The 15,175-nt window shown below is 40.2% G+C and overlaps 1 protein-coding gene across 1 annotated transcript; it reads left to right on the forward strand.

Annotated features, from left to right (window-relative positions):
- Positions 1–2,657: 2,657 nt before the first annotated feature.
- eef1a1l3 (eukaryotic translation elongation factor 1 alpha 1, like 3) lies at positions 2,658–14,540 on the forward strand. Its single transcript, XM_088322728.1, has 7 exons — positions 2,658–2,925; positions 8,614–8,793; positions 10,015–10,311; positions 11,163–11,313; positions 12,185–12,441; positions 14,037–14,271; positions 14,344–14,540. Exons 1-7 carry the CDS (start codon positions 2,782–2,784, stop codon positions 14,433–14,435), a joined length of 1,356 nt encoding a protein of 451 aa, XP_088178854.1. The 5' UTR covers positions 2,658–2,781; the 3' UTR covers positions 14,436–14,540.
- The last annotated feature ends 635 nt before the right edge of the window (positions 14,541–15,175 follow it).

A 15,175-nucleotide genomic window follows, 5' to 3' on the forward strand; every position in this document is an offset into this window, starting at 1 on the left:
AACCCCGCCTTGTGCCCCCAACGGCCCACACCTTTTGCTAGTACTCGTATTTACCCTCACGACACTAACAGCCCGTGTTAATACAGTATTAGTTACTGAAAAAACCCTATTAGTTATTAGTTACTTCTTTGAAAAAGTAATCGTGTTACTCCCTAGATCTATCTATCTATCCACCCAGGTTATATCCCTCGAGTGGGGTGACCGACAGCCAGACAAACACATACACAATAAACCAAGGAAATACAAAAGGGAAAAAGTAGCAATAAACACACACAGAAATGTTTGGACCATGGCCAACCCAAATGGCCAAACACCCAAACAAGTTAAACACCTTGGCACCCAAGTTGGTCGTGCTTTCCCCCCCTCCAGATGAAACGGGACACAAGAAAGCGGCCATGTCATTCGGGTCAGGGTGACACGACGCACTTCTGTTCAGCAGAGGGGCCTGACAGCTTTCACTGGTTTACCCCAGCCGCATCATACGGGTGCCCTGCCCATCCGTTAGAACGCATCAAAACATCCCACTATCCTTCCACAACACCTCTCCACTCATTCCTATCACCACTACATTTAAACCTCTTTCCTCCAGTGCACTCATAACACCATCCATCCACGTCAATCACGGCCTTCCTCTTGGTCTCCTTCCATTTCTTCTGTTCTGTAGATCCTCTTCAACATCTGCTCCTCATCCATCCTCTTCATGTGTCCAAACCAACCGAGTACTCTCTTATCCACACCCTTGCTCAGTTCCACTACTACTCCAGTTCTGTCTCTCACAATTTCATTTCTCAATCTATCCAATCTTGTCACTCCTAACATACTTCTCAACCACTTCATCTCAAAAACATTTCATTTCCTTCTCAAATCTGCGTTCAGGCTCCAAGTCTCTGCACCATACAACACAGTCGGCACAATCACACTCTCATACAGTCCCCTCTTAACATCCATTCTCATACTCTTGTTGCTCATCACTCTCCTCAGAGCACCCAAAACCTTGCTTCCTTGATTCACTCTGTGCAAGACCTCGCACTCCATTCCACCAACTGCAGCCACATCACAACCCAAGTACCTAAAACTTTCAACTTCTTCCAGCACCTGTCCATGCAACCTTATTTCTAACGCCATGCCCACTCCATCACGTGAACACTTCATCACCTTCCTCTTCCCAACTTTCACACATAACTTACGCCTATCACACACTTTTCCAGCCGCAAATTATTGATGCTAGAAATCGGGAGACCAGAAAGCAATACATTACGGTCATCACTTAAGTAGAGGATTGACATCCAAATCTATCAAAGGCGCTAAATTCAGAACTGATATTTGCACACCTGTCAACCTGTACGGTTTTGCCGTACAAAGTACGTTTGTTATGCAATTTAAGACGTGTACGACGTACGAGAAAATATGTATGGAAAAAAGCTAATTTGTCGATTATGGGTACCATCCGGTAAACACCGACTATCACGAAACGGCAAATCAATCAAGTCAAACGAGTTTGCCGCGGAAGCTTCTATCTCGGTATGTTTTTTTTCCGTTCCAAACAAAGCGAGCGGTTTGATGTAGTGAAAGGAAGTCTGTCTCTTTTAAGAGAACCGACTTTTTCGGCTCAACTCCTTAAAGAGAGCCGGCTCTCAAACGGCTCGCTTGATTTGATGCATTTTATTACGAATTATTATGTTGTATAAAGAAGTTAGGAAAAAAAGGAAGTATAAAAGGAGAAAATGAAAAAAGACAGGTTTGTGGTTATCCCTTTAATCATTATATTACCAACTATAATTTAATGCAGAAAATAAATTCATAATTTGATTAAGAAAATGTATTATTCTACTTAATTATATTTCCATGTATTTTTTCCTTCTACAGTGAACGTCCAAGCTACTTCATTTTTGAACTTTTCTTTTGATAATAAACCTCATTCATGTCGAGCAACTCAGGATCTCACAACAAAATGTTAATTAACAATATATGATATAATCAGGGTTGGGTAGGGTTACTTTAACTGGATTACTTTCAATTACTTTTGGATTACTCCAATACCAAATATGCTGATAAAAAAAAAGAAACTAAATGTGAATAAAATTATGACTCACAACACGTGGTAAACTTTCTCTCCTGGCTTTGATCTCTTTGATCTCCGGCAAAACTAACATAAAATGCGACGGAAACAAAATGAAAATAAATCCAAACAGCTTGCCAACATCATTTTTGCCGTTCCATGTATTCCGTTACTTCCATGTATTCCGTTACTTCCCAAGCCTGCACAAAATTTAGTCATTATATTCATATTTAGTTTCTTTTGTCTTTTATTAGCATATTTGGTATTGGAGTAATCCAAAAGTAATTGAAAGTAATCCAGTTAAAGTAACCCTACCCAACCCTGGATATAATGGAACACATGTACAATATAACATGTTAAACTACATAAATAAACATGTTAAAAAAAATACGGTGTAATATTATTTTGTATTTTGTAAGGAAAAATACAACAGTTTGTAAGGGCCTGGAGCCCTGGAGCTTGACAGGCCAAAAACTATAAACAATTGAAAATAATTAAAAACGTATTAAATACGAGAAAAACGAATAAATTGACAGATATGAGGCCAGTTGAAGACAATCATCTGTAACGAGGCTTCGCAGCTGACGCCAATCAAAGAGCACCTCATAAAACCTGCCTCTATCAATCGCCATTTTCCCTGTAATTAAGCCTTCGAAAGCGACGAACGAGTGAAGAAAACACAGTTAAAAGAAAAAAGAGAATAGCGGTAGGTACTTGCAAAAATGGTGATCGAGAAGCCCCACGTCAACTTGGTGGTCATCGGACATGTCGACAGCGGCAAGTCCACCACCACGGGACACTTGCTGGTCAAGTGCGGTGGCGTGGACCCGCGGAAGCTGGAGAAGTTCGAGAAAGCCGCGGCGCAGGTAGGATTCTTGGTAACATGATATTGTCACATTAATATTGTTTTAGTTACTCAACGCTAGAGTGGGCAACGGGGGCCATTTTAGGTTTAGAACCTTGGGGATGCTATCACTTAGAATAAAGGTGGGCAAACTATAGCCTAATGGGTTTAGGTTTGAACAATTTTATTGACACTATTAACAGCAAATAAACAATGTGTGGTTTGAACAATTTTTTTCGACCATCTTAGCAATTAAGCATATTCATCTCATCTCCCATCTCATTAGCTGCACCGCTTATCCTCAGTAGGGTCGCGGGGGTGCTGGAGCCCATCCCAGCAAGCAGTGGGCAGGGGACACCCTGAACTGGTTGCCAGCCAATCGCAGGGCACACACGGACAGACAACTCGCTCGCTCATTCACACCTAGGGCCAATTTGGACCGGCCAATCCACCTGAAATGCATGTCTTTGGAATGTGGGAGGTAACCGGAGTGCCCGGAGGCAACCCACGCAAGCACGGGGAGAACATACAAACTTCGCACAGTAGGTCCGGTAGCTGGATTTGAACCCACTCAGGAGGTTCCCAAGACCTTAGAACTGTGCCGTACACGCGCTAACCACTGCGCCGCCGTGCTTCCCGTGCAATTTCGTTATTCACAATTTTTTTTTTTTTTTTTTAGCAAATGTGAGGTTTGAACAATTTTTCTCGACAATCTTGGCAATTAAGCATATTCACAATTTCGTTATTCACAATTTCGTTATAACTGACAATATGACGTTTTAACAATTTTTCCGACATTTTTAACAGCAATTAAACAATTTCATTATATCATATCCCAACAATGAGTTTTTATCGACACTTTTAGCAGCTATTAAATACTTATTGGCTTTGTTTTTTTGGTTTTTAGCAAATGTGAGGTTTGAACAATTTTTCTCGACAATCTTGGCAATTAAGCATATTCACAATTTCGTTATAACTGACAATATGACGTTTTAACAATTTTTCCGACATTTTTAACAGCAATTAAATACTACTTGGTTTTTTGTTTTTAGCAAATAAACAATGTGAGGTTTGAACAATTTTTCTCGACAATCTCAACAGCAATTAAGCATATTCACAATTTCGTGACGTTTTAACAAATTTTTCAACATTTTTAACAGCAATTAAACACAATTTCATTATCATATCCCAACAATGAGTTTTTATCGACACTTAACAGCAATTAAATACTACTTGGTTTGTTTTTTTATTTTTTAGCAAATAAACAATGTGAGGTTTGAACAATTTTTCTCGATGATCTCAACAGCAATTATGCATATTCACAATTTCGTGACGTTTTAACAAATTTTCTGACATTTTTAACAGCAATTAAGCACACAATTTCATTTTCATATCACAACATCAGATTTTAACATGAGGCTTGAACAACCCCCATTGATACCTTCAACAGCAGTTAACCAATGTGTAAAGGGCAATACTATTGTGCAAGGGCATAGCTGTTTAATATACAATAGTACTGTAAATATAGGAATTATACTCTGTCCCCATTGTCCCTTTTCTGAGAAGTGATTATCAGTGCTGGGTCATGGTGATTTTCTAGTGGTTGACCGAGTCTATTTACCTCTACTTGCCACTAGCTAACCCTACTGGCTTATACTTAACCCGGTAATAACATGGTTTCAAAAAGGTTAGACACCACTGGTCTAACATATTACTTGATCTATAGTGCGGTGCTACTAGGAATGAAATGGACTGAACCATTTCAATGCAGTAGTCTTTCTGATGCAGTGTTAACATTTTGTATTTTTTAAATGTTAGCTAGTGTTTTCATTTGTTTAGCCTGTCCTTTATTAAGGAAAAGTGTTTTAAAAAAGGTTGAAACAAGAGTTGAGAACACATACCTGTCAACCTCCACGTCTCCATGCCCGTACAAACTGTCGGATTTTGCTTTACGAAATAATTGTATACCATAATTTTTTTTCGGAATGATGCATGATGGGAAATCCCCAGGCGGCAGACGCATGTGCACAGTAGCATCAAACCGCTCGCTTCGTTTGCAACGGAAAAAATGATACCGAGATGGAGGTTTCCACGACAAACTCCTTTGACTTGATTGATTTGCTGTTTCGTGATAGTCGGTGTATACCGCATGGTACCAATCATTGACAAATTTGCATTTTTCTGTACAGATTTCCTTGTACGTCGTACTAGTCTTAAAATGCTTTAAAAAAGTACTTTGTACGGCAAAACCGTACAGGTTGACGTGTATGAGAACATCTTTGACCCAAAGGGCCTTTAGGCAAATTGAAACTCTAAACTGGCTCTTCAGACTAATCTAAATTCATTGCCTTTAATTTCACTGACTTGATTTGTTAAAATGTATGACATAAGAATGCCAACAACCCATTTTAATAGAAATATAGACGCTGCTCTAATCACAAACGAGATCTTACTCATGGACGGTCGTTGGCAAGTTGAATTTGTTCGCAAGTTGCTTCAGTGCTATATTTTGCATGTTAAAGGTTCATAAAAGTATGTTTAAGGCGTGTATATGTAACCTGTATTTTGTACTAAAAAACAAGCATTTCATAAAATGATATGCTATATAAAGATAAAGTTGAGTTTACTTTTTGGAAGATGGGCTTCAAGAGGTCCTCTTCCGTGGTAGAGGATGAAAAAAAAAAGGTTTCAACCATTTTCTCAACCGCATCAAGCTTTCTTATTCCTCATTATAGTAGAAACTGCTCACTGCTTTACACTTTAAACCAACCATATAGACTGGATGGACGAGACATTAAATAATGTTTTGCGCGCGCTGGAGATTCAGTACACGTAGCACTGGATGTTTACACATGAACTATGAAGTTAATGCTGGATTTCTTCCTCGGGGTGGATGATGGGTGACTTTTCCTAGTGCTACGCGGCGGAAAGAAGCACTATTGTCCTGTACTCGGAAGAAGGTGCACACAATACAAAATCTAATTTACAGCAATGTCCGGATATTTTTCTACATCCCGAAAAAAAATGTTCGTATCTAGTTCTTCGTAAGTCAAATGGTCGCAAGTAGGGGAGCGTCTGCACCACAGTTAAGAGTGAGTCATTTTGACTGATTTTTGTAATGGTTTCAAAACCAGATCGTTTTTGGTTAAATGTAATACTGTAAACAAGGACACTAAGTGATGAGTGCTGTGTGCGTAGCTTTGCTCACTCAAATTGCTCTATGTGCTTGGCAGGCGTTTCTAGCTGTTCTGTAGGTGTTCATTAAAGTTCCCTAAAATAAACCTAAATTGTTTGATGAGCTTTCATATAAAGGATTCCTTAGCAACTTAAAGATAAAATAAGGTCTTTTGCTTCGACGTCTTGACTCAGCTGTAGTGGGGAGTATGTTCTTGGTATCCTGGGCCGAACCATAAATTCAGTGCTAGGCTAGCTGTGCATGTACTAGCTTAGACATGCGCTCTTCAAATTTGGAACACTGGATTAGCCAAGCCAAAGTTCCCTACCCCTGTTCTATAATTTCACGGGCCACATTGGTTTGAAAACATTTGCACTGGGGACGGACCAGAAGGGAAAAAATGGCTTGTGTATTGTAAATGATTTCAAGACGAGCGCTCTACCTCCTGAGCTAATGTGTAATGTGTTTAAACGTGGTGATAGTCCTAAAACTGGTACCTCGACAATACATGGAGGAAAAAAGATGGCATAAGCAAATTTTATTGTTAACGTTTTCTTGAACACAATGGTGGGATGGGATGTGAGGGCCTGTAAGGCCTCTTCTGCTAGCCTAAAAATATCCGAATCGTGTGACAATTTGTTGCTGTTTTTGTGCTTTGCCTAAATAAAGCAACTAATGATGGTAATAAAAAAAAAACGTAATTTAAAATATTCCGTCTTTTTCATCAGAAAACTATTGCGCCAACTGCCCACAGATACTATTGATGCCTTTTTTTGTTTTTCAGCTGTAACTGCAATAAAGGTTTTTCATAAATTGGTCATTAAGGGTTGTATTTAGGACGACAAATGTAAAAAGGGAAAAAAACCAAAAAAGACAAGATTTTGGGTCCCCTAAAAAGTAGTTGCGCACAAAATCAAATGGCAATTTAGAAAACCTTTTTCTAAAAAATAAAATCTATTTTTCACACTATAACACAAGATGTCACTGTGTTGTAACTCGTTTAAAAGATTACATTTTTTGTACAACTCAACTTTAATGTCAACTTATCGCAATTCAGAATCTCAAACACTTGACTCAATGTTAATCAAAATATTCAGTGCAACAATGTCATACAAGAAAAAAACTCTACATTAGTTGCGAAAATCAAAGGAAACATTTCGTTATTGATGTACAAAATTATACCCGAAACAGTTTGGCCTTTTTCGTACTGAACAAATCTAGTCATCAACACAGAATTCCCAAAAAGTGATGTTCGCTAATAAACTTGACCCAGTTTGTTTGCGAATGACTAAAAATTAATTTCAGACTGGAGTGAAGGCGTAGGTGTTAACTGCATGGTCCGTCACTGCCTGTAAATGGTATTTGTTTAGAAAGGGATACTTTATCCAACACATATTTATTTACAAATAAAAACTTAAATTAAAAATTATGGCAAATGTATCTTTTTTTAGCATAGTATAATAGTGGTGTAGGTAAGTAAAATCCTGTTGTAGTCAATCTAAAGGATTAAAAAATTCGAGCGCGTCTAATGTACTCACAACACGAGGCACTTGACAGAAGCTGCAATGACGCAAGCCAGAAGATGGTGGCAGCAAGTTTTAAATTCCGTACAGCATCAAATTGTATTATTTTGCATTGAAACTCGATGCAGTAGGGGTACTTCACCAGTTTCTTTCTATGAAATGCAATCTCATAAATAAAAATGATTAAAAAAATACAGAAATGTGTAAATGTGCTTCCATGTTGGCCATGAGCATAATGAAAAATTTGTGAGCACACGAGACTCTAAGACTAAGATAATGCATGTTTATTGGTACATTGGCTTTTTAACATATGTTGGCATTATATCTTAACCATTTTCATTAGGCAGGCTGGGTTAAAATGCACGAGTAAATGATTTATTTAATGATTCAAAAGTCTTTTATGTAAGAGTTAACTTTGGAAACTTCGCATGGAAAGGAGCGAAAGCCTTTAACTTTTGCTATTGTTCTTTTTTTTTTAATCCAGGGGATTGCAATTGTTTGCTGAAAGGGTGTGTGCGAGACTTCTATTTTTTGTAAAAAAAAAAACATACGAGTGTTTCCTCAAAAGTTCTCTGGTTGATAAATGATCATCAGCACGTACAGCTTCGGGAGTAGACATATTTAACCCCTAAGGTTAGAAATGACTATCTACCCTCGAGGTATTATGATCATGGAATGTCTATGCCTTTGCGCTGTAAAGTCATTTCTGATATTATTATTAAATTTTGACTACTTAACTCCTAATGTTCTGGGGACCTTAGATGCATGTACATATACTTTTTTATGCCCTGTATTGTTTTACATGCAATGTTCCTTCTTTGATAACTTGACTCTCAAAGAGCAAATATGTGAACATCTAGTACTAGCTGTTAAAACTGTATATGATAGGCCGGGGCTTATTTCTTTTGTGCTCTCAGCTTCGTCTCGCATGCAGAATTTAATCCATTAGGAGGCCTGATCCGGCACGTGGGGTGTAGTTTGACTCCTGATTTAACATCTGCTTTTCTCAAAGGCCGGCAAGAGCTCATTCAAGTTCGCGTGGGTGCTGGACAAGCTGAAGGCGGAGCGGGAACGTGGAATCACAATCGACATCTCGCTGCTAAAGTTTGACACCAACAAATTGTGCATGACCGTCATCGACGCACCCGGTCACAGAGACTTCATAAAGAACATGATCACCGGGACCTCCCAGGTAAAATGTTCTGGGCCCCATCGAGACGTTTCAAAAGCCTTGCAGTGAGTTGCCTTTGCTCTCTAGTGGTAGTGTAAGGGACAGTCACTGATCTGTGAACTTAGTGTTTGTGGAAGTTGGTTAGGATGTTAAATTCATGTGCAACTGCTGGTCAAGTTTTACTCAAGTAACAGTACTGTTACTTCAGAATATGACTGTAGTAAAAGTAAAAAGGAGTCATCCAAATAATTGCGTAAAAGTACTTAGTGAAAAACTGCTGTATTTTCATGACCATAGGGCACACATTTTTAAAAGCTGCAGTCTCAGTTGATGGTTCTGTCAAAAGCCAGAAACTGAGACAGGACCCAATAGCGTTCGTTAAACTGTTTTATTGAAATAGAGAGCAGTGCTTGCTTCGACGATCCGATCATCATTTGACACGGGTGGCTGATGGCAGGAACGCGGAAGTGGCCCTTCCGCGTCGAGCGAGGATAGTCGTGGGTGGCAGGAAAGCCGGTCGGTAGCCGGGACAGGGGAGCAAGGGCAGCAACCGAGTCCAGAAAAAAGGTCGGCAACAAGTATCGGGCAGGGAATGGGGCAAAACTGATCGATGGCCGGGACGGAAGCGGGTCCAGAAGCGGGTCGGCAACAGGTAATCAGGCAGGAGAAAATGAAGCATGAGATTGTCGGAGGGTACGGTGCTTGCCTAGCGAAAGCGTAGGTTCGCAGGACTGTCTGACGGCTTCTTCTTGGAAGCCGGGGGTTTAAAAAGGATCCATGAACCAATCAGCACATGGGGCATTCGCAGGTGCCCCGAATCGGCAACCATGACAGGTTCTATTTCTGTGTACTTGCACAGGGTGCACTGCATGATAGGGCGAGGGTGCCCTCTGCTGCAGCTGCCTTACAACAGACAAGTGTGCATATTTAAAAATAATGCGGCTGATAAAGTATTTTTTAACAGATTTGTGCAGTTTCGTTTGGACAAAATGCTTTTTTTTTTTTTTTTTTTTTTTTTTTTTTTTTTTTTTTTTTTTTTTTTAAAACAGATGAGTTTAGGTGCGTTCAGGACCACATATGTAGTAGTCTCAGACTGGGGGAAAAACTCAAATGATGGAATGTGACTAGGTTTAGTTTGAGCCAGGTTTTCAGTCTGTTTTTAATGAAGCATCATTTCCCTGTATAAGGTTGTTGGATCACAAAGCAGGCAGTCAAGCAAAATGTTTTGAAACTCCGTTGCAGGCAGATGTGGCATTACTGGTGGTGTCTGCAGCCAAAGGCGAATTCGAGGCGGGCGTGTCCCGCAGCGGCCAAACGCGCGAACACGCCTTGCTAGCGTACACATTGGGCATCAAACAGATGATCGTGTGCGTCAACAAAATGGATGCCACAGAACCACCGTATTGCCAGCGGCGCTTCCGCGAGGTGACCCGCGCTGTCGGCGGATTTCTCAAAAAGATTGGCTATGATCCAAACGCTGTGCCCTTTGTCCCGGTTTCCGGCTGGAACGGCGAAAACTTGATCAGCACTTCCAACAAGGTGCGTCAAACATGCAGCCCGCGGGCTCGATCCGGCCTGTCGGATGGTTTGATCCGGTCCGCCATAAATGAGTACACCAAAAGTTTCTAGGTCAAGGGTTGGAAGCTTTTTGACCCAAAGAGCCATAATGGCCAAACATGAATACATTATTTTTGGAGAGCTATACCGTATATTAATACAAAATTCAGAAAAACTGCCAAACATGTCTCCCGACAAAAGCTAATTTTTCAGTTTACTACACTGACATTAGAATCTAACGACACACAAATCTAACCGCAGCGTTGGATGATTTGATCAAATCAAATGAAATGATGGATATGTTAGCTATATCAACATTAGAACTTTAAATTTGTCTCAAGATTGTTGGGGCTCATTAGACGCTGCCCTACTTGCGAACAAGTTGAATTTGTTTGTTAGTTGCTTCAGTGCTAAATTTTGTATGTTAAAGGTTTATATAAGTATGTTTAAGGCTTGTATAAGTAACCTGTACTGTTTTGTACTAAAAATGTTTCATGAAAAAATATGCTCTATAAAGATCAAATTTAACTTTTGGAAGAGGTCCTCCTCCGTGATAAGCGTTCTGACCATTTTCTCAACCGCATCAAGCCTTCTTATTCCACTTTCGTTTCAAAAACAGCTCACCACTTTACACAAACCATATTGAACGGATGCACTAGATATTAAACCATGAAAATGTCAGTTCTTGGCACGCTGGAAATACAATATTTAATTTCTACACACTGACTAGGACGAGGAAGCGGATTCATTTATGATGTGCTGTGGTCATCCTGGCAGAATAGTGTTGGCTTAAGTTTAGTCAAGTTGAAGCTTTTGGGATTTTGGATTTTCAGATGCCGTGGTTCCAAGGGTGGAAAGCACGCCGCAAAGAGTGCAACACTACCGGCTCAACTCTACTGGAAGTGCTGGACTCCGTTCAAGTGCCTGTTCGCACACTCAATAAACCTCTGCGATTACCCCTTCAGGATGTCTACAAGATAGGAGGTGAGGCCTGGGATGATGGGTCATACTATTTGTCCTCAATTAGGGATCTCAAATTCTTCTTGGGGGGCTGCTAGAGCTTGGGCCTGGTTGAGGTTGGGTCCAAATGGGGTTTTCCACTAAAAATCACTGAAGACGGTCCACTGTTGAATCTTTTTAAATAATCTTGTACAAAATTTGATCTACTTAAAAGTGATAAGAAAATTAATCCATTATCCTTGAAGCTGCACTTTAACTGCATTTTGGTGCTTTTTATTGGTAAAATTTCACTCATTAAAAACAAATGTTTTCAAACACGCAAAACCCTTGGTTAATTTGCATTTTTTTAAATTTTAGTTGAAGAAATTGATGTATTTGACATAACATGAGCTTCAACCTGAGGTAGACTACCTAATTGTCCACCATCTTTCTGCCTCAGGTACACCCCACAAAAACGTTTTTTCCCTTTAATTTTTTTGTCTTTTTTTTTCTCATTTGGCACTTTTTCTTCACTTATTGCATTTTGTTATGAGTTGCCTTATAAGTTTTTTTTTTCTTAATCCTAGTTTGTTGTTTTAGTGTTTTCTTTCCCTAGTCCTTTTTTTGTCTTTTTTTCTTGCTTTGATTCTCCAAAAGTAATGGGGTGCCGTTTGGTCACTGAGTCTCCTTCACTTGTATTTTTCCATGTGCATTATAGCACTCGTTTTCGGTTGCACAATACATCAATGAGTCTGATACACATTGTTGATTTAACTGTTATTCAGGCAATAGCCTCAAACTAGCATATCGAAAAACCCCATTTTGGCCCAACCAGGCCCTAGCCCCAGCAGTCCCCGGGCGGCCTATCTGAGCCCCTATGTTAAACTGAAATTGTGAATGATGCGCTTGTTGGCAGGCGTGGGAACTGTTCCAGTGGGCAAGATCGAGACGGGCGTTTTGAAGCCGGGCATGACGCTGACCTTCTCACCTGCCAAGGTGACGGCGGAGGTGAAGTCCATCGAGATGCACCATCAAGGCTTGGACGCAGCGCTGCCGGGCCACAACGTTGGCTTCAACATTAAGAACGTTTCTGTTAAGAACCTGCGGCGCGGGGACGTCGCAGGTGATGCCCGGCATGATCCGCCCTCTGATGTCAGCAGTTTTGAGGCACAGGTTGGCATTCTGCAGTCTACACAGTAAAATAATCAGTGTTAATTTAACACCTAAAGGGCGAATTCAGACTAGAGGTCGACAGAATATCGGGCAGGATGATGACAAGCGCTGATAATTTGGAATTGGACGGATATCTGCATTTTTACTGCGACAGGCAGATTTAGGCTTAGATGCAGCAGAGCCTCTCTCCCACTCCTGTCAGATTCTACCCAATCCGCCCCGCGTTTTCTGATTGACGAAGCGACCATGTGCAGAGCCTGTGAAGCAGGAATAACAGAGCAGAGTGAACGCTGGCAGCTCTGCTAACTCCTGTGTCACGACATGCATGTAACGAAGACCGCCTACGAGATTTTAAAGTTTGTTATGGAATGGTGTAAAGTGTTGACTTTTTAAGGGAAGCACGTTACGGTGGACACTAATATGTTGGCTCTTATCATTACATAGTTCGTCAATCTCGCTTTTGTGATTGAGAGTATAAAAAGCATGCTAAGGTGGAAAGCTGAGTGATTAGCTATTACCATAACATAAGTTTGTCAATATGGCTCTAGAACTGAAGTGCCCACATTTGAATTCCAGAGTTCTGTTGTCATTTTGCACTTTTGAGTTGGCCATGGTGATTGTATTAACATTTTTATTTACTGTAAAACATTTTTTGTAAGAGCTACTGCTAAGCCTTTTTTTCATGCCCTTTAAGTTTTTGGTCGAGGTTAGCTAGTCATGTGTTGACATTCTTATTTACTGTACTTAAGATGGCTATTAGTTTAATTTGAATTTATATCAAATTTTTGTTTTGTATTAAAAATCTCCAATTTTTAAGCATTTGCTGCAAATTAATATCCCTCATTGGTTTTAAATACTAATTGGCATCTGCCCTGAAAAACCCATATTGGTCGAGCCTGAATTTGGACACTACGCTGGCGAACTTGTTTTTTTTGTGTGTAAAATGTACACTGTGTGAACCCTAATAATTGGATGAAAAACTGGTATAAAATGTTGCTTCACTCTTACTCCTATGCACCCAACCACAAAGATTGAGTTGAGTAAAACCCTGGTTGCAGCGGGGAGTGCCGATTCCTAAGCACTCAGCCACCATTGGTATTGATGACTAATGAAAAGCTATTGGATTTCCATCCGTGTAAAATATTAACTCAAATTATGTGGCCCTATTAAAAAAAAAAACGTTAGATTTCCAATACAGCCATTGGCCTGACCTTTCTATTGACTGCCAATTGCAAGCTTTTTTGTGGCCCATAGCCTGTAAACACTTTTGAGGGCTTGTATTGTAAAGACATGCCCTACTCTGCTTTAAAAATCTTTAGGTAATATTGACTGATTCAAATGTCGATTGACAGATTGGTCAGCCAATGAGATTCCTAACATAATTTTATGCAATTTGAAAGGCTGGCTCTAATATTAAAGCTGCATAAATGCAACCCTGGATCCATTAAGTGTGCAGAATCATGGAAGATGTTAAGGGGGCGTCAAACAGGAATGGAATTCTTATCTGTAGGCTTCGCTCCTTTTCTCCGTGCAAGTTCAAAATCCAGTGTCTTCCTTATTCTGAGTGTCTAATAGTTCTAACTTTGACTTTTTAGGTGATTATTCTTAACCACCCAGGTTGGATCAAGGCGGGCTACTCACCGGTGCTAGACTGCCACACTGCCCATGTGACCTGCCGCTTTGCGGAACTGAAGGAAAAACTGGACAGGCGCACGGGTGCCAAACTAGAGGAGCGCCCCCAACTGCTAATGTCGGGTGATGCAGCCACTGTCAAACTGGTGCCTGTAAAGCCCATGTGTGTGGAGAGCTTCTTCACGTACCCACCGCTCGGTACGTTCTCCTTGAATAGCTCGAAGGCTGTTTAGGGCTTAGCTTTTCTGTTAAATCTGGTTTTCTTTACAGGTCGCTTTGCTGCCAGAGACCTGAAGCAAACTGTTGCGGTCGGTGTCATCAAGTCGGTGGAAAAGGAGAAAGGCTCCAAAGCGGCCAAATGAGTCAGCACTTCCAGAGAAAGGTGACAAGTTTGAGGACTTTGACTTCTGTAGTGTAATAGCTGCACGCCTTTTGTTTAAATTTAAAATAAAACCTGATTTATTGTCCAACTTGGTCTCTGAAGTTGCTTTGAAATGTTTCAACTTGAGTCAATTGGGTCTTGCTTAGGTTTCCTTCATTTCTGAAGGGAAAATATTTTTTCCCCCATAAGGACAACATGAAACAAAGTATAAATACACCCCATTCATCGTTAACACGGTAACTATTGGCTGCAATTGCTGGTGTTTAGGCCCATTTCCAGCAACTAGTATTCCACTGGTCTAATAGTACATTGTTTGCTTATTGTGTTAAAAGGCAAATGGATGATTAGACAAACACTTGCAATGTTGGCCCAGAGAAGCTATAAAATTGAGCCAGTAAAGTCTCTGGAGCGTCACTTTTGTGGGTGTGATTCACTTTTCAAAATGTCCAGAAAGAACTTTTGTGAAGGTCGTCTAATAAAGGCTGCTCTATGTGAGAAATTGCCAAGAAACTGAAGATCTTAAACGTGTACTACACTCTTCAGAGAAGAGCACAAACCTGTGCTAACCAAGTGGCAGGATGAATTATATTAATCTGTAGTTTGAGAAATGGAAACCTTACGGATCTTCTAGAAGGTTGGGTGAAAAGTACTCCATATCTGGTACAGTCTAATATCTAGTGACTTTTTGGGAAATCACAATTGTATGGGTGACCCTAAACT

The sequence above is a fragment of the Urocampus carinirostris genome, chromosome 18 (genome assembly GCF_059441175.1).
Source record: "Urocampus carinirostris isolate Australia breed hairy pipefish chromosome 18, RoL_Ucar_1.0, whole genome shotgun sequence".
NCBI classification, from domain to species: domain Eukaryota; kingdom Metazoa; phylum Chordata; class Actinopteri; order Syngnathiformes; family Syngnathidae; genus Urocampus; species Urocampus carinirostris.